The sequence below is a fragment of the Passer montanus genome, unplaced genomic scaffold (genome assembly GCF_014805655.1).
Source record: "Passer montanus isolate IOZ18808 unplaced genomic scaffold, ASM1480565v1 scaffold4, whole genome shotgun sequence".
In the NCBI taxonomy this organism is placed as follows: domain Eukaryota; kingdom Metazoa; phylum Chordata; class Aves; order Passeriformes; family Passeridae; genus Passer; species Passer montanus.
The window spans coordinates 6057770-6084169 of NW_024368818.1; the positions used below are offsets into that span (position 1 = coordinate 6057770).

The 26400-nt window shown below is 41.3% G+C and overlaps 1 protein-coding gene across 2 annotated transcripts in view; it reads right to left on the reverse strand.

Annotated features, from left to right (window-relative positions):
* Positions 1 to 1298: 1298 nt before the first annotated feature.
* ZC3H12C (zinc finger CCCH-type containing 12C) overlaps positions 1299 to 26400 on the reverse strand; it is a 43920-nt gene continuing 18818 nt past the window's right edge. For both annotated transcript variants that reach the window (XM_039718418.1, XM_039718417.1), the window contains exons 2-6: positions 24823 to 25589; positions 13079 to 13218; positions 10131 to 10365; positions 9134 to 9240; positions 1299 to 8384 (exon numbers count right to left, since the gene is read on the reverse strand). In XM_039718418.1, the coding sequence (XP_039574352.1) occupies positions 6988 to 8384; positions 9134 to 9240; positions 10131 to 10365; positions 13079 to 13218; positions 24823 to 25517 (2574 nt within the window). In that variant the 5' untranslated portion in view covers positions 25518 to 25589 and the 3' untranslated portion in view covers positions 1299 to 6987. The remainder of the gene's footprint in view (positions 8385 to 9133; positions 9241 to 10130; positions 10366 to 13078; positions 13219 to 24822; positions 25590 to 26400) is intronic.

Below are 26400 nucleotides of genomic sequence, written 5' to 3' on the forward strand. Positions count from 1 at the left end.
TTGCTACTATAAATCAGTGATTGTCTTCTTAATCCCAGAGCCTTTTTTCTTGGTAAGTAAAATGAAGGGAAAGAGCCTAGTAAGTACAAATCACTACATTAAAAATGAACTGATAATCTATAATCATGTATGTTTGTGTATGGTCCCATGTGACACTCTTTGCTCTCAATTAGAGAGATGTGTATTTGATTGCTGGACTGTTCAGGAGGTAAGGAATTGGCTGGATTGGTGCAGCCACAGGTTTGTGGCCAATGCCTTAATGTCCAGGTGGAGGCCGGTGATGGGTGCTGTCCCTCACGGCTCTGTCCTGGGACTGGTGCTCTTTAAGACCGTGACAGCACCCTCAGCAAGTTTGCACCACACTGGGTGGTGCAGCTGACATACCTGCAGGATAGGAGGCCATCCAGAGGGAAGTTCAACAAGTCCGTGTGCAAGGCAGGTCAGAGCAACCTTAGACATGAGTACAGACCAGGAGAACTTATTGAAAGAAGTCCTGTGGAGATCTGGGATTGCTTGTGGATGAAAAGCTGGACACGAGTCAACAACGTGGACTCATGGCCCAGAAAGCCACTTCCATCCTGCCTGTGGCCAGGAGGGTAAAGGAGGGGATCCTGCCCTTGTGAGACCCCACCTGCAATGCTGCTGCATCCAGCTCCAGAGTCCTCAGCTCAAGAAAGATGCTGACCTGTATGAGCAGGTCCAGAGGGTCACAGAGATGATCAGAGGGCTGGAGCACCCGCCCTGTGCAGACAGCCGGGAGAGCTGGGATTGTTCAGCCTGGAGAAGAGAGGCTCCTGGGAGGCCTTACAGCACCTTCTGGGATCTTGAGGATTACAGAAAGGAGGGAATTGGATTCTTTGTATGGGCAGACAGGACAAGGGGCAATGGTTTTGAACTCAAAGAAAATAGGTTCAGATTAGATGTTACGAAGAAATTCTTCACTGTGACAGTGGTGAGGCACTGGAACAGGTTGCCCAGGGAAGCTGTGGATGCCCCATCCCTTGGTGATGTCCAAGGCCAGGCTGACGACGTCCAGTGAAAGGTGTCTCTGCCCATGGCAAGGGGGTTGGGACTGCATGATCTCTGAGGTCCCTTCTAACCAAACCTTTCTATGATTCTATTTTTGAAACTGTTCCACTTTACTCAAAGTGAGCAGTTTTGTTATAGGTTTTGCACAGGTAGGAACACAAAGCTGTCTATAACTCACTCCTAACTGCTCTGGAGATTTTTTTTTTTTTAAATTTATGAAACAAAACCAGCCCATCAATGAGGAAAACGAATCTTTATTTTTTTTTCTCTAAAAGCAGAATCCATGTACATGGTTTTTTGTATGGTTTAGAGGTGGTATTAAGATGTGAATAGTCACATCACAGAAACAATACAGAACAACCAGTGAAGGAATGAAGAGCCAGTTTGACAATTGCTTTATCAAGTAGCCCAAACATTTTTAGCTAATGGTTTTGCCACAGTGGACTTCGGGACAATATTAAAATCTCACCTACTCAACACAAATACAGAGATAATGACTGGGAAAAGAGCTACAAAATATAGTTATTGCTGCTGTATCTGCATTGCTTCCTTGCAGGATGCTGGGAAAGCAGTTCTTAAATTTCAGTTTCATTAAGAATGTCATTTAGATAAATAAAAAAGTAATGAATCAGCCGATCTCACATGGTTAATTTATCTGAGACCAAAAGAAAATGGGTTGTTCTACAAAAAAAAAAAAAAAAAAGCAGAGAAGTTTTGTTTTATAAGGCGAAGAGTAGATTGTTATACTTTGAAAAAGAGAGGATGGATGTTCCTAAGTATCTAAATAAATTTGGTTTGTAGGTGTTCCCAAAGCCTGCAAAGGGCAATCCTGGCCGGATGACCTGCCAGCAGCAGTGAGATCTCCCCTGTGCTGGGGAGGAGGCAGCTCTCAGCTGTGCTCCTCAAGGTCCCAGCCCAGCTGCACTTACACACACGCCAGTCTGACTCAGGTCTTCTCTCACAGGACTGAACCAGCCCACACCTCTGCCCTGCTGAAGTCAGGCCTCGTGTTGGTGTTTGGGAGACTGGGCCCTCCCACGGCTGTTGAACTATTGCAGAACTATTGCAATCATTTAGCTTAAAGGGTAGACAGAGCGATCAACACTCCAAGCACAAGTTATGACAACCCTTTAAGACCTGAAAATGGAAGGTGGAAAATTATTTCAAGCACATTGATAACTATGAACCACAAATGGTTTTTGGTAGTGCCTCTATAAACATCTGTGAGAGACCTGATGTGCACCAGCACATTTCCCTGTACTGCAGGGCAAGGAAACCCCAGCACTCTGCAGGATGCTTCCCATGCAAATGTGCATTTCCCAGGTGACTGGGGTGCCTAGGTCAGCAGCTTCTGATGAAACCTTGAGAAATGTATCCTAGAACACCTAAAGATGAAATCTGAACATCTCTCGTGCTGCCGAGCAAAAGCTTAGCTGGAAAAACCATTTAATACAGGTGATCCTAGGTTTAGTTACATGATTAGTCTAAACAATGTGCCCAAACATATTTAATTTGAACAAAATTCTTAAACTATGCCTCTTGAAAATTTACAAACTATATAAAACATGTGATTTGACATTTATAAAACCTCAGCCCTTTTACAGAAAACAAAACAAGGCCATAGAATTTTAACTTTAAATCTATTGGGTTTTCTTCTCAGCAGTTTTAGTTCCTATGATAAAAAAAAGTTCAAAAAACAGCATTCCCCCATGGCCTTATAATGCAAGGAATAAATTAGCAAGTCACACTGTAAATAAAAATAAATAATTTCTAAGTTTTTTTTTTTTTTTTTACATGGTCTTTTTAATTGCACAGTATTTTAAATTTTCAGTAGCAATGAAAAGTCAGTTGGGTATTTTTCTAAATGCTCCAGAGAGCAGGAAAGCATTGTGTGTCATTTGTCAAGCTTTACACATTGAAAATGCCTTGGTCAAGCCATCAAGTGATAAAGCTGGTAGATGTTTTGGTAGTCTCTTACTGTGGCAAGACGCTGCAGTATCTGTCCCCCAAGGCATTCAGTCCCGGCGCTCACCCTGCTGGGGCAGACGCCCCCCGTGCCCCCTTCCAAGTGAGGTACTCTGGTTTACACTGGCAGCTTCGGTGTTTTTGGGAAGGTGCTCACCATTAGCTACAATTTCACAGCAGAAGTTCATCAACATCTCAGCCACAGTCTGCACCCGCCGAGGCTGAAGGAGTCTCCTTTGAGGGCTTCCCCAGCCCGGCATGCCTTCTCTTTTTGGGTGTCACACGAACACATCAGGCCTTTGGCTCTCCCCAGAGCTACTCTGCAATGCAGGACCAAGCTACAGTTCAGCCACACCAAAGAAAATGGGACACCTGGAAAGGTGTGATCTTACCTCAGACCATTAGCAGTATCTTAAACCCACTTGCCAAATAATGTGTGTGTATATACAAATATATATATATTACCCATATTTGAAAAAATAAAAAACAAAGAGATTAATACTGTCATAGCCTGGGTATATTTAGCTCAAAGTTAGTTATCTACAGGACATACCTAAAAACTCTGAAATATTTGCAATATGTTACTGTATTGAAAACAGTTGTGGGGAGATGCCTAATGTATGTGCATTAAAAATACTGTATATCTATATACTATTACTGATGCAGGTATAACAGCTTGGGATTTTATCTAAAAATACAGAGTTTCTGCTAAGTATCAAAACAACTCTCAAGTACTGAAGACAAAGGGAAGTTTTCCCCTCTTCTTAGCTGAGGGACAGCTCTAATTGAAGGTACTAAATCCTTCATTGCATCTCTGGCCCTCAGCTGGGGCCAAGACAGTATCACTGAATTAGCTCTGCTGTTTAAGGATCATGGGAGGTTACAGCTCAGTTATTTGCATCAATGCAATTACATAGACAAAGGTAGTATTTGACCAGCATCACTGCATTCGTGTTTGTTACTGGTACACTCTTTAGAAGTTGTTAAACATACAGACTGATCTCATCATGGAGATGTTCACACACAATTCCTCCACCTGTTACCACAGCAAAACAAAAGGAAGTATCAAGGCAAACATTTTGTCCACAATAAATTTCCTTTACCCAACATAAGCGAGTCTAAGGGGAACTAGCACATCATTGCACAACATTAAAATCCACCAAATTACTCCTGCTCTTGTACTTTTAAAGCATTTTCAGTGCTTGGGTGCAAAGCACAGCACCTATCACAAGAATTCCCTAGCCATCACCACCCTTTGGGTTTGCAGTACTGCCCTGGCAGTGTGCAGAGGCAATGGACACTGGTAACTCAGGCCTGGGCCGTGCAGCTCCTCATGGATATCCCAGTGGCTGAGCCTGCTGAGCCCCTGCTCTGGGCCAGACTGTGACATGTGCATGGCAGGAGCATCCTGGTGCCCACACCACAGGACAAACCACAAAACACTTCTATTACATAAGCACGTTCCAGTTCATGCTTAAAGGAATTGAACTTTTGGCAGAAGTAAATACCTACTAATAAAAAATAAACGTAGAAACCCATTAAAACTACAAACACAAAAACTGCATTATTAAAACAGCTGCATCTACACTATGGTGTAGTACTTCAGTGTAATTCAGTTTAACCAAATCTTAGCATACAACTAAGATGAGACCCATTTCCCAGTCCAAACCTCAGCGTCAGCGCTGCATCAATCTCTACATCAAAACACGCTCTACGGATGGCGACCAACCAAATCCAGGGAAAAACTGTTGCCACAGGTGAAGAGGTCTTCTCCCTGAACAGACAACGCAGGACAGATGGTGTAGAGCCCCTCTGGCCATGCCACAGGGACAGGCAGTGGCAGAACCTGCAGCGCTCCAGCAGTGGAAGCTGCAGGAGCTCCACGTCCTGAATTGGTTTGCTGAACATGGTTCAGATTATTGGATATGTCTATAGCACAATGCTCTTTAGAAGCATTTACTGTATACCCAAACCCTACTTGCTGCAACACATGGTGTCGCACAAGTAGTGAAAATGTCTTCGTATTCAAAGGTGCTTGGACATCATTTTCAGGCAGCATTTTACCTTTATTTTAGTGAGTTCCCACTACAAAGATTTTAGAAGGAAGAAGATGCCAATAGCCTATTTTTTCGTTTTAGTATGTGAAATTGAGACAGACACCTAAATAAATACCTACTTTTACTTGCCTATAGCTATTCTATGTCTGAAATCTCTAATTTTGAAATAAGGGATAAAATGTTGCCCAAAAGACTAGTTATAATTTTACATTTGTGTTTCTAATCTACAAATCAAAATAGTTCTCAGTTAAAAAGATACAATTTGTATCAACAGTAAAAGGTACTTTCTGGTTCTTCAGGGCCTTACTTAAAACTCCAGCAAGTGTACCAAAATTATCAGCTGTAATAGTGTAAACAAGTGACATTTTTTTAACACTGAACATCATTACAATGGATGGAAACCTAAAACTGTTGGCAACTGATCATGTCATGGAAGTACATCTGACATCAATTGCAAAAACTATTTCTATTTTTCATACATATATATGTAAAAGCTTAAGAGGTGCTAGTAAAACCCATGACTTTAAACCAGAAATATCCCTTACTAATGCTAAAACAGACTTGGCTTGTCTGTTTCTAAAACTACACTATTTGTGGCAAGAATCAGGCCTACACAACGGAAAAAGCGAAAACTAACTCCAGGAACACATATGGTATCTTCTCTCCCCACAACCCTCCCTTCCCCAGCCAAAAAGGAAAAAAAAAAAGTTTAAGTTATTATTTTGAGCTACAATATCATTACCATAGTGCAGATAATAAATGTTGCATATCCTGAACACACAAAACCTTTTCAGGCCAGCCTTGATAAATAGCAAGAAAAATCAAACAGTATCTTAAATACAAAACTTGCATTGAGATAATTAAATTCATTTAAAAACAGGTAAATACTTTATGAAAAGCATATTTTATCCAGTACAGCAATACAAAGGAAAAACATATGAAACAACTAAACAGGGCCCTGTGATTTCAGGTCCCCATCTACTGACCAGAGATACACAGAGCTGGGCAACAACACATGGGAACTGAAACAGGGTGGCCTGGTTTGGGGTGGTTCTGAGCATTTGCAGTGTCTCTTAGCTTCCAAAGGGGCTGCAAATTCTCAGTACCTCTGAAAATCAGGCAGTAAGGCTTTTAACATATCCATAAATAAGTAAAAAAAAAAAAAATTTTTCCTCCTCTGTTTGCATCCGGTCTTACTAATTGACTGCATCAACAAAAATGTGTAACTATTTAAGCAAAACAAAGAAAGAAATGAAAAGTGCCATACTATAAATTACCAATATATTGTTACCCATTTCACTGTTAACTGGTAACTTAATTATTTGTTTCAAAAAATGAAGTCAGTGCTGTAGGAAATCTTTGTTTTCTACAAACAGGTGATTACAGCACAAAAAAGCTCACAAAACCAAACAAACATACATCAGACATACTTGTGGCAGGTAAAAAACTTCAGAAACTTGGCTTGAAAATTGGCTTGAAAATTGCCTGCCAGAAATAGCAAAATCCTCATTCTGCAGGTTAGTATCTCACAGCCCAAGGATAAGCATCCAGCAAGTTATAAAACAGAACCAAAAATCCCAACAAAATGTAACAATGATAAGAAAGTGCTGCATATAAACCCCTGATGCACCAAAGATTATAACCAGAGACCACAGATTTTTTTTTTAATATATATATATATATTAATTTAAAATGGAACATCCCTCCAGATGTGAAAATAGCCATTTAAAAATTTTCAAACTAGAACGCAAAACTTATCTGGTATTTCCAATGCATGGGGCTATACATACAGACTCCATGATACAGTATTTCACATAACCGGATTACTATATAACCTCCTTGCTGAGAAGGAGATCCCAAATGCTATTGTAGCAAACCTCCCTCAGCCTTAGGGCTGAGCTGAAAACTACGAGACACCACAAAGATGCGTCATCTCTCAATAACCTAGCTGAGATTTCTCCACTAAGATGGCAGCAGCGAGCTGCTGAGCGTCCGTCACGTGAGGGTTCTTCTTCATCACCATCCTCACGAGATCGGGGGGGAAGATGTTGCAGAGGTTAACGTAAACCTTCTCCCGGGTGTCTTGGAGCCTCGGCGGGTCTTGCGGGATTCCACAGTAAGGAACGCGCCAGGGCTGGTCCTGCTGCTCGGGAAGGCTTTGGAAGGCGAACTGCTCGTAGCACGGCTGCGTGGGGTTGCTGGGCAAGGAGTACGTCTGGCGGTAGCCGTAGGCATCCATCCCGTAACTCTGCCTATCCCAGCCTCCCAGCCCCTCCTGGCCAGAGTAAGGCTTCCTGTGTCGTAACGGGGAGTTTTCGTACAAGCGCGAGTCGGAAACGCTGTCTATTCTCGTGGACACCAGGGCTCTCCCCAGGTGCAGCGTCTTGGAATGAGACGAGCTCTGGGGCACGGAGTAGTCGTTCGGACAACTGGAACGAGCGCCGACTGCTGGGTGCTGCAGATGCACAGCCATGTACGGAATGGGAGATTTGTGGTGATGCTTTGGTTCTTCGTGACTGTAGCTCTGCACTCGAGTGAGGGGCTCGTGGTAGCTCTGCAGGAAGGGCTGAGCGTTAAGGCGGCCGTGGGCGTGCATGTGCTGGCACTTCAAGTTCTCCTCCAGCTGCGGGTCAGGCGAACTCATGTAGGAGCGGTCGCTGTAGCCCACGTAGGAGTCGCTGCTGCCGCAGCTGACGCTCCCCTCGCTGCTGCAGTCGGAAGCTACAGAGCTAATCCGATAATCTGTGTCCAAGGAGAAGCGCCTCTCGGGACTACGCGGTCCAGATATGCTGAGATTGGAATAGGCACTCAGCATAGAGTAATACCCTACATCCACCGGAGACTCACATTTTGGATACTGGTCATAAGGCATTGGTGTTCCATGATTTTTGGTTGCCATCATCACTGTAGGATACTGTCCCTGTGGTCTTTGATCCTGAGGTGGGAAGTGAACTCCGGATGGAAGGCCGTTCGTTAAAGGTGCAGTACTTTGGGGTTTTCCAGCAGAGGAACTTGGTATGCTAACTAAAGAAGGTACAGACCTGGTTTCCAATTTGTTTTTGGTGGGAAGCTTTTCCTCCAAGTCTTGATAGACTTGAGTCCTTATACTAGGATCAGATTGCCTCTTTGGAGCAGCACGCTTCAGCTCTGAAGTGCCATCGCTTTTAGTGCTACAGGGAACGCTATTGCTTTTTACCAGTCCTCCTTCACTTGTAGTTTTGGCAGCTGTGCTTCTAGACATGGCACGAAGTTCGTCAGCTACGGATCGCTGAGGCTGATTTCCTCTTTCTGGATGATAGTATTTGCATTTGTGTCCATAGGTACATTTCTTCCCTATTAGTACAAACAAAATCAGATTTTAAAAACTTCAAACAAAATCTGTTAGCCATCAAATAACAGAAATGCCCCTCATTTGAAGTTTTGCTGTTGATTTGAAAGATCATGCAAACAAGATTGGCTTCGTGCAACACAGGGTGTGCTCTAAGAGCTCCCCTCCTGTTTTGTGGGGAAAAAGGAGGTGGTGATAGTGTCCTGCAGCTGGTGCTCTGGGAATGCAGACCAACACTACCAGCCATGTTTTGAGCTGGATGGGGCACTGCCAGGGAGGGTGTATACACCTGCTGTGTTGGGCCAAGACAATATACAGGCAGAAAATTTAATTGGGAAGTCCCACAGCCATAAGGCCAGCAGGCTTCAGCTCAGTCAAGATGCCCATAGGAATGTCCAGTAGCTAAACTTCAGATAGCTCAATTAATTCTCTGGAAGAAAACCTCAATATCTCATGACACCAGAAAAGGGCTTCTGGAACCCACAGAATTTAGGTGCTGATTTGGATTTATTCTAATGAATGATTAATTAAGTAGCTCCTTTAGTTCAACTAGTAGACAGAAATGTTTTTTAAGTAGCACATGAAAAAATTGCATCAGTTTCCACCATCAGCTCAGCATTTCAACCCATCTCAGGCTAAGACAACAATATTAAAACCAATGTTAGAGAGTTTTAAAATTTTGGCAGTGTTAAAATAAAGCAGTATCTTGGTCCCCAGTCTCAGTACATAGAAGTGATGGGTTAAACCAAATTACCATATGGACATGGCTGCTTCTTATGTTCTGGCACAATAGGCTTCTTCCTAAGAAAATTGTCCAGACTTGGACCATGGCGGCCAAGAGGATCATCAGGAGGCATAAATCTACAAAGAAAGAACAAAGCATTATGGAAGCAAACCAGCCTTTTCATACTTCTCATGCAATGACCAAGAATCTCATAACTATGCTACACCATAACCTGCTGTCCTGTGGTTTTTAAATCCAGGAACCCCAAGAGCAGTTTTGGAAGGCCATCTTTCTGCTGCAGGTGCTGCCTTAGAGGTAGTCACAGGAAGAGACTGTGTGGACACCTCTACACTGCTACAGACACCTTTGGTCCAGCTCAGCTGATGCTTTGTGGCAAAGCAGGCCTGCAAATAACCCATCCCGAATTCCAAAGTAAGGGCTTCAATACAGGCAGGTGTTTCTTAAAACGCCACTACTAGCTTTGCAAAACTGTGCTGACAGCCTAGGATTCTTGCATCAGCATTCAGGCACCTCAACACAAGTGCCTGCTTAGGGGAACACTGAGTCCCTCCCACTACAAGAAGCCACCAGCAGTAACTGCAGTTGATCTGTAGGCTGGGGTACAGTTACTATAGATGGATCTACTCAGATGGTTGAACTACAGACCCTCTGAAGTCCATTCCTATTTGGGTTCTTCTATGACTCTAGGACTTAGGAGTCTAACCACAGGCACCCAGAAATGTTGGTTCAGTATATCAACACAGCTGGGATATTACACCATAGCATACATTAAATATACATTGGCATACACCAAAGAGGAAAAAATAGCATAAAAATACATAAAAATGTTGCTGCAAAAACAGTTTTACATACTTCTAATCATAAGACCAAATTTATGATTGACTGTTCCTCCTGTTTTCTGACATATATCTAATGATCTGGGTTTAAGACGAAAAAATTGCATGAATCTTCAAACTGTCCTTTCCTCAATTATTTTAGTGGCACGTGTAAAGACAGAATGACTTACTTGTCATTAACAAAAGAATACATCAACAAGCGTTCATCTATGAACTTCTTCCATTCTGGCTTTTCATTAGCTAGGTCCCTGTAGTTATCATTAGAGACAATGATGCCATCTGACTCGAAGGCCAACTTCACAATAAATCGGTCATCGTAGCACACCACCCTTCTCCCTTGCACGCGCCGGGACGGTGTGAACACGAGAATCTTCTCCTTCTCTAACTTGCGTAAGATTTCTTGATCTACAAGGAATAGGAATCAAAAGACAAACAAGAAAAGAAAGAAGTTTGTTTAAACTCTGAAGATACTAGACTCGAGGAAGAAAATCCAAGCATTTAGGACTAAAAATGTCTTATATGTTATCGTCCACATATGATACCTGAACTTATAGTCAGAAGTCAGCTGCCAATACTTTCAAAAACAAATCAAAGCCTCTTGCTCTACACCATTTCTCTAAGACTAACACAGGGGACCTTGTTCAGGTTCCTGTGGCTCAAAAGAAGAGCCATTTTATCGAAATGCCTGTGCAAAACTCCTCCGGCTGAAGAGGTCATTTTAAACACCACTGAATACGAAGACTATACCCAAGTACAGCCACAGTTTTCCCATAACTGAGATCCTTGGCAGAACCCAGCAAGAAACATCTTTTAAAAGAATTCCAGTAGCTCATACTAATGGGAAAGTCTCATGAAAGTCTCTGCCATCAACAGAAGGGGTACCCACAAGGACTAGGAAACCCACATTTTGTACAAGCACTCAGGTTCTCCACAAATATTAACAGCATTCCCCAGAAAGGCATCTGATGTAATTTTGTAATCAACAGCAAAAAATGGTGGTGGTTTGTTTTGGTTTGGTCTTTTTGTTAACACCAGTAATAGTTTAGATTGTATCTTCCCTTGAATGGTTTACACATGTATATATAAGTTCTTATCAAAGCCAGACAGATTTCTCTTCCATCCTTCTAAATAAGCATATTTAGCACTTCATGTAGTTCCTTCTTTTCTATACAATCTGTCACTCACATATCCCAAAAGTATTTTATTTTCCCTTTTCCTGTGTAGAACCTGGAGTTCCCAAGGAGCTTTGAAAGACAGACCTCAGACTATGAAGGAAGCTGTACCTAGTACTGGGCACCTACCCCTTATGTTGATTCTCCTACCTATCACTCTCCCTGGAGCATACAAGCTATGAAAGAAAAATACACTAATAAACTGGGCAACATCTAAAACAGCAGAAGGTGTTTGCATAGTGAATATGAGTCATGGCTATTAGTAATGGTTAAGATCTCAACTCAACTGTTTTGTAGCATAAGAAACTTGACAGGGAACATGTTCCATCTGGGAAAAAAAAGATTCCAACAGGGAGAAACACAGCATTAATATTACATAAAACAATATATTTAATACAAGCATTTATTTGCTTAGTAGAAAAAGCACAAGATTTTAAATTAAATACCACCTTTTTGTATTCAAACCCCAGCCCAGTGAGTGAGAGTGAGATGGAAGGTGATTTTTTTTTTCCCTGCTAAGAAAGAATAACAAAAATCTGCCATGTGATTACTGGTGGGCACTGGTAAGAAAGATGAGGCTGTTGTTTAGTCCAAGAGGCTTCCCATGAATGCTGACAGCCTAGAACCATCCCCATGTTAGTCATCTAGGGCCTTTTCCAAACTCCAGCTGGCTGTGTATTTCAGGGGCGTATCTCTGGAAACAGAGTGTCAGCACCAGGTATTTTACACGCCTGGTAGCACAGAGGTTTCCTGTATCTTTAGAGGAAAACAGAAGAGGCAATATTTTTACAGAAGATAGATCAGAGCAGGTTATTGTTTCTCCTATTTTCAGGGTCCATGATGACACATGGAAAATTGATTTCTCATTGGTAAATAATTGACCATTGCTAGACAACCGACCGTTGCTAGGTCAATTCTAGCTTTGCTGCTTTCTTGAAACACCTTTTGGGGCATTTAGCCCTACACACACTTCAAGCAGGTGTCACAATTAGAAGTGGTCAAATTTTTATTACTTAGCCAATGCTATTTGCACACCTCAAACACTAGTACAGCAAAAGAGAATGGCTTTAAGAGGAAGGCTCCACACTGCTAGTGCCAACAGGGTAACAGCAGCTTTCCAAATGTTTCCTTGTGTTAACACTCTATATTCTAGCAGCAATCAAGCAAATGGAACAAAGTGTTGAGAGGATCTTTCCAGATATTTGAAAATGCACGTGGCAATCAAAACATGCTTCTGAGCTCTTTTAGAAGCTATGGACATTAGTCTCAAAAGCTTCCCCTCCTTTAATGGCAGCTGTTTCCCACCCCCCGGCTAAAATAAACAAACCCTTCCTCCTCTCTAATTTTTATGGGTTTTTTAACCCCCAATTCCTTTCTATTTCAACTTTAGGGCAGTTGGAGGATGTCTCTCCAGCCTTCACAAAAAACTGTTAGTTTGATGAAGGAATAAATACTCTACGCCAGATTTTTTTCGTCGATAAACACATTAAAAATTAAAATTTTCAAAAGTTGTCTATTTGCTAATAGTAATGAAAAAGAGGGGAACCATGCCCTTTCTCTGTGGATAATTCCCATAACCCAAAGCATGGGCAGTGTCAGGCCAGCCTGGCAGAATCTGCTCACCATAAGAAATAATACCCAACAAATGACTAACTTCAAACCTCTTTGCTACTAATGCTGCACAGAAACAGCAGATTTTAAAAAAGGCAATTACATTCTTCAAGAAGTAAGTAGCAATGGTATGGAAACATAAGCAGATGATCAGAACAGAACAGGAGGACTTGGTGAGGGCATTGCTTTGTCTTTTTCCTGCCATAGATCACAATAAAATTATTGCACCAAAGATACTTTCTGTTACAGCCTTTCATTGATGTAGATTTGTTCATTTGAGCAGTAGCACTCCTGCTGGGCAAAGCACTGAACAAATAAGCAAAGACGGAGCTTACCTGTTATAAGAGCATCTGGTCTTGACTGTTCTTTCCTCCACGCTGGCACAAACACAGTAACATCCTTGTGGCCTCTTTCCAAAAACCAATCTACTGCCAATTTGATTCCTCGACAAGAAAATACTTCTTTGTTCCCATGGCTGAAACACACACATTAAAATTCTTTATTAGATGACTTTTTCTGTGACCATAAATGGAGCTCAGTAAAATGCAGATGTCATAGCCACGCTCTTCACTTGCTCCATGGTTTCTAAAGGCAGTTGGGAGTCTGTCTGAGCCTTGCCCAAACACAGCCATCATTTCCAAAATGGTGTGGGAGAGGGCTGATAAATTTTCCAAACATGTTTATTATCTGTACACAGATTTGACAAGCAAAGCTGGAAGTCTGTCTGAGCCTTGCCCAAACAGCCATCATTTCCAAAATTGTGTGGGAGAGGGCTGCTAAATTTTCCAAACATGTTTATTATCTGTACACAGATTTGACAAGCAAAGAAAAATATAAGTAGGGGTTTTTAACAATCCTCATAGCCCAACCAAAAGTATGGGGTGTCACAGGCAGCTCAAAAACTTGCTGAAGGAAAGCAGGAGGTCCAAAATACCAACATGAGAGTGCACCTTGCTCAGGAAATGGTAGCAGATGAGCACAGGTGTGCACAGCAGCTGGGGAAGGGACAGCAAAGCCAGCTGCAGCAGATGAGCCTGTGTGCACAGCAGCTGGGGAAGGGACAGCAAAGCCAGCTGCTGCAGGAGCTCCACAAGGTCCTGTGTGAACAGGGAAGGAAAGAGGAGAGGGCCTCCAAGCCCAAGGGGATGGCAGGCACTCAACAGGACAAATTAGGCAAAACTGGAGAGACTGTCCAAAATCAACACTGGCAAAACTAAGAATGTGCTTGTGTGTACTTCAGAAGGAGAAATTAACGTGTATTTAAAATGCTGTGTAGAGACAATTAACTGTGATCAGACAAAAGCAAAACAAAATATGTGTCTGTTGTGCAATAACTGTCTGGGGTAAGGCAAGAGACGCAATTATGTCATTTTCTAAAGGCAGACAAGTCCTTGCCCTACTTCCACATCCAGTTTCAGGCATGACATTATAAAAGACATAGATGAAATGGAAAGGATTCAAAATAAAGTGAAAAGAGACCTATGGGGAAAAGCTGAATGAAGCACATTTAGCTAATCTGGAAAAAAAAAAGCAGCTTGTGGAAAAACAAACCAATCTTCCATCTATAGGAAGTAACTGAACTGGAGGACAGCAATCAACCAGTGGGGGAGCAGGGAGCTGCAGGGTGGTTGCTGTGAGAAAAATCTGGGATTGCCCCATAATGGGCACACCCAGCTCTAGCCAGCTCCACAGTGCAGGAGGTGGGGAAAGAGGGAACACTGTGGCATGAGGATGTGGAGCTGGTACATCCCCAGAGGGACTTGCACACTAGAGAAGAGGAAAAGTGCAAGAAGGAAGGAGCAGCAGAGAGAAACTGTGACATTCTGACCCCAGTCCCCCACATTGCTCACAGCTGCTCTGAAAGGACTGACTGCCACCTGCAGCTGTGACAAGGTGTAAGAGTGATGCCGTGGTGAGGCAGTGAGGAGGACACATGTTTGGAGTGAAGCAAGCCTGGAAAAGGAGAGACAGTCTTTCCGCTAAATATTTTAATGTTTGTCTTTTTTGTTTCCCAATATCTGATTTGGAATTAAATATTTATATTAACTGGCTGTAAATTAAATTGAATTGCCCAAGCTGAGTCTGCCTGACATAAAAAATTACATGAGTGACCTCCCTGTCATTATTTTGAGCCATGGGTGTTCTTGCTTCTGCTCCTCCTGTTTTCTCTCCCATTCTGCTGGGAGGCAAGCCACAGCCAACCCACTACAGTCCCACTGGATAAGGACAGAAAAGTCCACAACTAGATCTAGGAACAGCTAAGCACTATATTAGTAAAAGCTTTCTTCCTGATCTGCGGGGCAGTCTGGCCATGGATTTTGGGATCTCCTCATTGGACACTTTGCAGAACAAGGCAGAGAGCTCCTCTGAGGCCTGTCTAGGTTCACCATGCACAGAAGACAAGCAACTTATGTGATGTCTCTCCCAACGCTGCAGCTCTGTGTTGCAGAAGAAACACAGGGGCATAGAAAGAAGCCATCACCTTTCACTTGGCTGGCTGGTCATGTATAGCAGGTATGCCACTATCTGCTTTCCAGAGGGGTAAAAGACAATTCTTTGTCTGTGATTAGTGAAGGGGACAGTATCATGACAGATAGCCACAGGAATTTTAGAAGTCCCTTTCTCCTTCTGTGTTTTGGGGTAAATAAAACACCCGAAAGCTACTTAAAAACCTTTCCCCCCTCAGTAGAAAAGTAAGTACCTACTTTTTCCACCCTTCTAAAACATAGCACTGCTGTGTCTTTCTTGACACTGTGGGAGCTTGAGTAATTGTGCAACAGACAAAGTGCCAAAGAAAAAGTGAGGAAACTTTTGCACAAATGTTCTGATTTCAGAAGCCTGTGAAGGAGGTGGTGTGCACTTGCACCTGAGTCAAGAGAGGATGAGTCATGGCTAACACTCCTTAAAAAGCATCATTCTCAGCAAAGGCTGTGCTGAACATCATAGATCCCAAACAAAAGGGAAAAAAAAAGAAAAAGGAAAAGAAGAGCCCACTACCATTAACTGGAATTAAGTGAGGAAGTGTCCTACTTCCTCTTGTAAAGAAATTGGAGACAGTACCTGCAAACATAAGCATATACTCTGATATTGCAACTGTTGCCAGCCATAATGATCCAAGCTTTTAGATTTTAGCTGCCATGGGGCACTCAAAGGATAGTTTAAGCCCATCCTCTGTGCCTTTACAGCTACACTAGGAACACTGTCAGGAACAATGCATCTATGTACCTCAATATCCTATTCAGCTACGGTTATAAGCCTCTGCAGTAACACATTCCCTGTTTTCTATGATTACATCACACAATATTGTATTACACCATAACAACACTGTAATAATAAAACACAGACCACTATTTTTTTTTCTAGGCATTGTTTTATACTATACAACTATTCTCCTGCTTGTTTGGCTGCAAGAGGTATCTCTGTGTATTTCAGAACTTACCAGGAATAGGAAACCAAACCACACACAGATGTGACACACTTAAAGTGTACATGCACACAATGCATAGCAAAAATGGCCAACAGTATTTCATCCATGCCTAATTCCATCTTCCCTTGACAACACAAGATTGGGACACTTGGTGCACATTGAATGCCCGGGGGGCAGCCATAAGGGCTCCTTTGCAAAGCCTGAGACAAGAGATGACTGCTCTTGATATCAGCAGGCTGGGTGCAATCATAAACATATTGTAATCCATTTTAAAATAGTCAGGAAGATCTTGTTCCAGCTATTAAATTCCACTGGAATCACTGTACTTTGATTACTCTAAACAATCTCCATGGTTTCAAGTGGATAAATCCACTTTTCACTCCTGACAAAGAAAAAGTGGTGTGTTAGACTACATTTTAGCAGTGCTATGTTTCTTTCTGCAAATCTGAGAAATTATTTCAGGAAAAAATCCTGGACTCTTGGGAAAAAAGGGACATTCTTGCCTATAGCTTTCCATCAGGTTGTAGTTCAGTCCACGCTTTTAAAGGCAAAGGGAGGACCAGGCAGTTCAGCTCCTTAGTTTTCTATTGCATAGTAGAGACTATTAAAATTCTTTCATCCAGAATAGAAATTTTAAATATACTTAAACTGTATGAAACAGAAGTGGGAAATGCATTACAATGCATATCAGCTATTCTGCACTGCTGAGCAAGTGAATTTATAACTTGTATAAATCTTCACTCTTTTTTCTGCTCCTTTTCAGACACATGCCTAAGCTTGGATCCGAGTGGATACAAATCCCAAGGAATTGAAATCATTAGTGAGAAAGTCTGTGAAAGAGATATGCAATTAAAATTTGTTCTTTTGTTTTGTTGTTAGGCAGATTTGATGCTCTTCATTTTGTGATCTTTGTGCTTCATCAGCTTTATGATACGTCACATGGCGAAAAGACTGAAATCATGCTGCTGCTTCTGACTTATTTTCCTTCTTCTTGATTGTGAAAAAGATGAGAAATGTTTGTACTTCTTTGTCAAGAAACTTCCTTTTAAAAATCTCTTTCCAATCATTAGGAATATGAGAAAGCTCAGACCAGTCAGGCTGACAGCTGTAGCCCTGGGTGAGATAGTTTATAGTACTTTGGATCTGTTTGCTGACTATTTTTCATCTACCATTGACAGCTGTAGCCCTGGGTGAGATAGTGGTTTATAGTACTTTGGATCTGTTTGCTGACTATTTTTCATCTACCACTCTCAGTTGCAAGATAAAGTATATTCCTTTAGAAGTACCTATTTCTTTTTCACATTGTGTATGAACGATTCCTTTTACCATCAGATTTATATTTGGTCTGTTGATAGTTGTAATTTTATTTTTAAATGAAAGAAAATAAAGTAGCATGTCTCCTAAGCAAAAAATCAACCAAGCATTTTTTAAGCCAGGAGAATTAGTAGAAAGTGTAAAACTTCTGATGACAATACATCACTTTCATTTTCTCTGTTTCCTTCCTAGACTCCAAATTAGATTTCCTAGTGACTTTCTTGGAAAGACTTGTGTTATACACACTTAAAAGACTATTTAGAATACCTGCAAGACTTCTAGTGTGCTCTAACACAACATCCAAACCAACACTCAGATTCTGGAAGCTACAGAAAACATGCACATTGATGACAAGAGGTGAGGTCTACAATAATGTCTGCTGCATTACAGGTTTTTATACAACTGAAATCTGGACACATCCACACACCTACCATGTAAAAGCATATTGACTAAAAGCAAGAACAAGACTAAAACACATACCTGCCTATTACAAGTTATTACAGAGTTACCAAACTATTTTCTTTTATCATATCATGGGAGGAAGAGTGTTCAGTCCATAGCAGGGACAGAGAAGAATTTCCATCCTGTATCATACTGTGACTCATAACCCTGGCAGCCTGGCTTCGTAACTAGTCTCATCCCTTTTTAATTACTTTTTTTAAAGTTCTACTAATTCCCGAATCACATGAATCATTTGTCCCAAAACATTTCTTATTAACCTGAGCCTTCTATCAGTCTTGCATTTGCTCCCTCTATATATGTATATTTTGGTGCTGACATGAAGCAGATAGAACAGGTGCCAAATGTTTGTTGGTTTGTTTTTTTTTTTCCCATTAGCCCAAATTACTTCAATGCTTTGAGGTGTTTTAAAGAAAAAAGCCTTGGAAGGTGTCACATATTTCAAGATATCCTTTGCCTGTAGGGCTTCCAATGCTGGAGCACTCTCCAAGTGCAGCAGGTGCTGTCTCCAGCCAGAACTGCACGTGGATCTCTGTCAGAGCACGAGCCACACACTCAGCACTCAAGGTCAAAACAGGCAAAGAGAAGCTACACTCAAAGCTGCCAGTGACAAGCTCCTATCCATATGACTGTTACTTGCTGGAAGAATATTTTTATCTATTCCTTACAGTGACTTTTCAAAATAAACTACTAAAAGAGATAGATAGTGGTACTGAAAGATGAATGCCTGAATCAAGGTACCAAGATACAACCACATCTACCAAACTCAGCAACACAATCTGAGGAGAAGCTAATGCAGCTACACTGCTAGATTGTTAAAATAAATGAGCAATTAAATTGTCATATGAAAACTCCACGTGGCATAGACAAGACAAGTGAGTCACCATCCTGACTCAAAGGATGCAGTTGTGGAGAACCTTCTGTGTCAGCAGGATATCAGTGAACCTTTTACTATAGCCAAATGACCTGCCTCAGGGTTAACTCCCAGGACCAAGGCTCAGATGTGTGAACAGAGATGTCTAACACTGGTTAGACACCCCAGTGACACTTTCTCCAGCTGAATGCCACTCTTGAATGGCACTGGGGACTCTGCCCGTAACTGTCAGGCACGGGTGTATGTTTCTGATGCCACCAAGCACCTACAACATCCACAGCTGGCGGGATGGCTGGGCATGAAAGCTAGAAGAAAATTGTAAAATATCTGTCTTAAAACTGCAACTGTATTTAACTAAAACCCATCTCCCCAAACCAGCATCTTCCTCCTCCCAAACAAAAATTAGAAGACTATTTATTTCATGCTGTGTTTTCCTTTGTGCAATGATGCACAATCAAGGACCACTTAAATACAAGGCCAAGGTTTTCCAGAAAGGGAAGCTGAAATGCATCACCTCCATGGCCTGAGAATCCCAAGGATAAAGTTTTCAGAGGAATCTAATTGATCAAAACAAGATCATTAATTTAAATCTTCAAATCAAAAAACATTATCAAAATACTTTGATTCCTTTGCTCATATATGTCTGAAAGTTGTTGTCTAAAACTAATAATAAAGCAAGTAAAGTAATCAAATAATTTTACATCAGTATTATCTTCATGTTGCATTCTCTATAGGCAAAGCAAACTTATTTTCTGCCAATAAGTTTTCAGCATAAATTTTTATATATATTTCAAATATATATATTTGAAGGTACCCAGGGCACCCAGGGAAAACTATCAAGGTCCACAATAGCTCTAAGGGGTTATCTAATTTGGTGTTCAGCTATGATTTTAAGTTTATATACACAGAAAAATCAGTCTCATCTATAAGAGCATTCTAACAAAAAACCTCGATGTTTAAGGCTTAAACTGTGGGCATCTTTTCTCTTCTGAAAAAAGATTAATTCAACACCAAGAAAGGTAGAATAACAAAACAAGACCAGACTTGAAGTATCCTATAGGAAGCTAAATAACAATTCTTCAAGTCATAGCTTGTAAAAGCCTCCTTTTTGCTATTCAGTTAAGAGAGGGTGTTTTCTTTGTTTTTAAAACTTCAGCCAATTCATATTATTTAGACCATATTGTAGCTTTAAACTTGATATACAGAAGATGCATTTGATGACTCATTTACAGTTTAATGCACAAATGACAAGCAGTGTCATATGAAAGTTTAAGGAAAGCTTTCCAAGTGATACCAAAAGGCAGAAAAAGTGACTGTTGGGTTTCTGTGAGTCTACAGTTTGCTAAAACAGCTTGTCTGTAGAGTAGTCAGACAACTGGCATACATGAGGGCTCTGGCTTGCCAGAGTAAGTTGTTCTGACCCAAGCCTTTTTCTGTGCTGCTCAAAAGGAATTCATGAATCCATCAGGTCATTAGATGCAACCAATTCCACAAATATGAACATCCAGTCACATAATCAGACATATCCTGCCTCCTTTGTGTCGGATCAAGTTGTTTCCCCAATGAAAAACCATCAGGTTATGTTAACTTGTCTAATGGAATAATAATCCTTTCTGATTCCCCCTGGTCTCTGAATTAGGAAGGTGAATCAACTCATTTTGCAGCCACCCAGTCGCTAGATGAGATGCAGACAGGAAAGCAGCCCTGGCAGTGGGATAGAGGCAAGCCCAAAAGTAAATCACTCTGTGTCACTCACCGGATGTCTTGTGAAACTACATCCTTAATTAGTCATGGAATGGAGACACTGGGTAGCACAGTGTTTGATCCTTCCAGAAGAGGACAGCCAACTCATCCTACTTGAATTATTGGACATCAGTCACCTCAACCATCTCCATAAAACTTTCCCTCCATCAAATACATCCTTTAAATTAAAATTAGTAGCTCTTCTCTAGAATAATTCTAATAGCAAATGTTATCATCAACTATGTGCATTACAACAATATGGGAGCAACAATATAGATCACAGTTTAACCATTCCTGTGATAAATTGTGAGAAGGTTTCCAAGAACACCTCTCAAAAGACTACCTACAGTCTTGCTTAGGGCACAGGCCTATTTTCCTTTAGCAATTCAAGAGTGAACTCATTGGCCACAGCTTGGAAGAGCAAAGACAAAACTATGACAATTTATCACTACACATAACAGGACCCTGGACACTTACATACAGAAATCTGAAGAAGATTGAACTGCAAGTGAACTCCTGTCTCTCCTGCATGTAAAAGCTGAAATCTTTCCAGTATTTGAAGTGCTTAGTTACTAGTACCTATTTTCTTGTAGGGGAAAGGACAGATCCTGCAGGCAAACTGGTTGCACAACTGGAGTCAGCAGCTGAGACTCATTTTTCACATAAATGGGACTGGCTTTCCTAATCAAGGACTGATTTCTGGAAAAAGGTGGGATGCACTGGACCAACCAGCCAGTTGGCAAAGATGCTTTTGTTCTGACCAACACAGCAAGGCATCAGTGATCCAGGAAGTTTCTGGAGTGCTTTTGCAGTAACTTCTTACCATGGGTGATTGAGTACCTAACAAGTGCACCAGCGGGGCCTCATACTTAGAAACAAGGGAGAAGGAGACTGAGATGGGAAGGTCAGGGGCAGCCTCTGCTGCAGTGACCATGAGAGGCAGATCCTGCCAAGAAAGAGCAAGGCAAAAAGCAGGATTATGAGAACAGAATTCTGAAGAGCAGATTTTGGCCTACTGAGGAGAATCCCATGCAGAGAAGAGTGCACAGGAGAGATGGTGGATATTTCAAGGACCACCCATTGCCAAGCTCAAGACTGGCCCACAGCAATGTGCAGGAAGTTGGGCAAAAGTAAAAGGACAAGACTTTCCCTCAGCTGACTTTTGGGAACAATGAAATGGGATATTGCTAGGCTGCTGGGCCCTGGCTGATAGGTGTTGGGGGAGCTGGCTAATGACATTGTATGGCCTCTCTTGGCAATTTTTGAAAGGTTGTGGTGATTTGGGATATTCCTGATGTCTAGAAAAAGGAAATATCCCTTCCATTTTAAAGGGGGGAAAGAAGGGTAATTCAGGGACCTACAGAGCTGGTCAGCCTCACGCTGATCCCTGCAAAGGTGATGGTGCATTGTCCTGCAAATAATTTCTCTATATAGATTGGATGAAGGTGACTGGGAACAGTCAGCATGGATTTCTGAAGAAGAAATATGCTTGAGCAGCCTCACAGGCTTTTATGGTGAGATGACTTGTTCAGCGGATGAGGAGAGCAGCGGACACAGTTTATTGTGGCTTTAACAAAGCTTCTGACAGCTTTGTTCTTGTAGCAGCCTTCTCTTACCACAGACTCACTGACAAACTAGAGAAGCAGGGGCAAAGTTAGAGCAGAGATGGACTGAAATCTGACTGAACTGCTGCACTCAAAGGTGATTAGTGGCATAAAGTCCAGTTGAAGGTCAATCAGTATCTGTGTACTTTAGGGACTGGCACGGGGGAATGCACTGGTTAACACCTCCATAATGGCCTAGATAGAAGAACAGAGTCATGCTCAGCAAGTTTGCAGGATGCTCAGCTGGGAGGAGAACAGCAGATGGGTGTACTCTCATTCAGAGAGTAGAGCAACAGGCCAACAGGTACCTCAGCAAATTCAACAGAGGGAAATGCCAATCCTCCAGCTGCTGAGGTCTAACGCTAATCATCAGTACAGGCTGGGGGCTGACCACCTGGGAAGCAACTCCGAAGTGAGGACAGTGGGGTTCTGGTGAACACCAAGCCAATCATGAGGCACCAATGTGCATTTGCAGCACAGAAGGCCAACAGCCTCCTGGGCTGCATTAGGAAAAGCACTGCCAGCAGGTCCAGGGAGGGGATCCTTCTCTACTCATGCATATGGACTGCTAGGCTCATTCTGGGCTCCCCCATACAAGACAGACATAGACAACACTGGAGAAAGGCCAGTGAAGAACAACAAAATTAATCAAGGAACTGGAGCACTTTTCATACAAGGAGAAGGGGCTGAGAGATCTAGGACTGTGTAGCATAGAGAGGAGAAGGCTTGGAAAGATCTTATCCATGTGTCTAAACTGGAAAAAATAAAGGGAACAGAAACTGATTTCTCACTGGTGTCCCTAGAGAAGAGAAGGCTTGGGAAGATCTTATCCATGTGTCTAAATACCCGACTGGAAAAAATAAAGGGAACAGAAACTGATTTCTCACTGGTGTCCAGTGACAGAACAAGAGGCAATGGGCACAAAATAGAATACAAGAAATGTTGCTTTAACATAAAATAAGGAAACTTTCTTACAATAAGGGCATTCAAACACTGGCCCAGAGAATACGTTGACCCTCCATCTCCTCCGAGACATTTAAAACCCAACTAGATAGGCCTTGAAATGACACAGCCTCTGCACGGATCTTCAAAGGCCCCTTCCAAATGGAATAATTCTGTGATTACATTTAGTAGAAAACAAGTAAAGACCTGATAATTTGATTATTGGATATAGAACAACCATTCTATGAATAGATTAAGCTATTAAGGTCCCGCAGCATGCATTGCATACATTCATAGTTGGTTCATTTGATGCAGGTGATCAAGAAAGTCAATTTAACATAGGAAGGCAGACCTAAATATTTATGCTAATAGCTGAATAAATATTAAGGAAAAATTACAGATCTGGAGCTAATTCTGGAATGTGTTCAGTACAGTTTGTAGGACAAGTTGAACCTAAGTCCACCCACCAAGTCTGAGCTGTGCTAACTAGCTAACACACAACTATTTTGGATTTAAGTGAAGTACAATAAAAACCCATTCTAGAAGTCACTAGATAACTTCTTGGTTGAGTGCCACAATCGTGTTTGTTCAACTGGATACGCCTCCTCTACAGCTCAAGTTGAACCAAGAGATAAGGAATGCCACATCCAGCAGAAAGAACTCACAGGAATAGACCATATTAAAAATGTAATATCCTTGCCTTATTGTGCTAACTCCTCTACTTAAAAAACAAAACCCATCATAGTGGCATAAATAAGTCGTATATTTAAATTTCATTTTAAAAAGCTTCATTTAAAGGGAATTGACTTGATTAGAGCTAAAAAAAGTACCATGGAAATGCCAGGGGTTTTCTTTTAGCCCAGGAAAGTCTTGCATTAACTTTTATTCCTGAGGTAATGAAAACCACATCAAGTCATCAGAAAACTAAAACTGACCTCGTAAACCTTGCTGTTAGTAATCAGACAATCCTTATGACTTACCAAAGCAGTTATCAATCAATCTATTATTTAATCATTTATATTGCCATAAAAACCTAATCTCTCAGCATTTCTCTCTGCCATCTCCTTCTCTCTTTAATTACCAATGAAGCATGAACCTCTCACCATCACAGGCCAAGTTTCTTGTTATGCACCCAGATGACTGGGTCAGGATCAGTGAACATGGCAGGTAAATGTGCTGTCCGCAGGCGTATAAGTGAAAGCCATCTTTCACATATTAATCTCAACAATTAATGGCAACAAAACCTAATTCCAAAACTGACAGCCAAGACCAATGTTACAGATCAGTTCTCATAGATTAGCCAGCTAAGAAGTATCCCTTAAGCTGCTTAATTCTACATCACTATTTATAATCTTAAGGAATCTCACATTTGCTGTAACTTTCTGTATGTAACTCCATCCAGCAACTGCCTGTAGCAATGGTGACTACCAAAAATTAAGGACTAGAGTGGCAGTGAGAAGAAGGGATTTGCTATCTGCCTACAAAGGGACAATGGCTTTAACCTCTGGTTGTTCTAACAGTGAATAGGACACCACTGAAGTCCTACAGACCTGTAGCCTTATTACAGTATCAGCACACTGTGTGGTTGATAAAGACCCTTAAAAGAGACCCTGCATACAGTTTAAGGCAGTTATACCAAGCATCAGTGCTTGAACAGATGGGTAAGAACCTTCTGTTTCCATTAAATAGAAAAGCAAAACCTTCATGGTCACATACCTCATTGCAACATTGCTGCCATCAATAACTATTGGCCTCAGGTTGTCTCCATCCTCTGTCACATCCTCCTGCAGTGGAGACTCTGACCTCTGAGACTCTATGGAAGACGCTTCACGCATTACACTAGTGTTAGCATTAGTTACAGTCTGATCAGTCTCAGTTTTATTCCCGAGTTTGACAAGTTCTCCCAAAATATCATTTATTAAAGCATCAGTACCAAGTTTATTTAGTACAAGTTGAACCTGCTCTTCAGAGTAACCCAACTTAAGTGCAAACTCCAGTTTGGTTTGATATTCTTTCACCACATCAGGAGGCTTTTTGACTTCCTTAGGTACTATCTGAGCCTCTTCTATCCTAAAGTCTTGCAAGATTTCATTTCTTTTTAGTATATGAGGCTCTAAGCAAGGAGATCGGCACAGCTGTCGATGAGTCTTAGGCAATAAATGTGACTCTGATGCAGAATTATTCAGTCTCTCTGAATCATTATCAGAATTTGTGCTTTCTTCGGAGTCACAGCTGGAGCTTCCAGAAGTCTCTTCAGATGTCTCCTTTTCTCTGTCTTCTTTCCTAGAATTAACCTTATCCATTGTTGGCTTCTCCGCCATCGACCAAGGTACAATTGCATTTATTTGTGTGCCAGTGTTCCCCACATAAAGGTGGCCTAAGTCATGCCCCAGATGATCCTTCAAGCCCATGAAGCTGCTGCATGCACTTGACTCCACTTTGCTGTTTTTCTTGTATTCCTGAATATAAAGTGTCCCGTATTCCTAAAGAGAAAACAAAAATGTTGCAACTGGTTACATGCATTACTTGTTTTCTATTTTCTTGCTGCTTCCTCAGAACTGCATTTATTCACTTGCAGCCGAGAAATAGAACTTCTTTCTTTTTTTAAACATGGAAGGCTTTTTGTGAAAAAAACTCTTCCTAAGGAATATCTATTGCCAAGTGGATAAATAACTAACAACCTGTCTTCTGAATGTATCAAATGTTTTTACTTATACATTTCTAGAAATGAATTTATGAAAGAATATGAAACCAAAGATTCCCAAGTTTACCGACTGTAATGTAGAGACAGGAGTAAAGTAACTATTTAAAAACAATGAGATACAGCATAGTCTTATGCTAGAAGAAGTAACAACAACAAAAAAAAGTGACTACAAAATACACTAGAAAAGGTTTTCAAACTAAATACCTTACACTATGTTGAACAGAAAGAAATTAACATAGTGCTAGATTCTCTGGCTTATTAGTAACAAAAAACATGATTAAATAAAAACTTATTGGCCCTGAAAGACACTATCAGCTCAACTGAATACACTCAAACTATTTCTGAATTCCCTTATAAACTGATAATTAAGTCAAGAAAGACTAATTGCTCTCAACAGAGTGTTGTATTACTAACACATACAGCATTTAGGGACGTGGATTGATCTAATGGCCAATAAAGCCAATGGAAGTCTTTGCACTAATTCCAACGGACCATTCATCAAGCCAACAAAGCAACAAAATTAAAAGCTGTTTTCAGCTCCTGCATTGGATTTTTGCAAGCCTTTTGATAAATCAAAATTATACATGTAT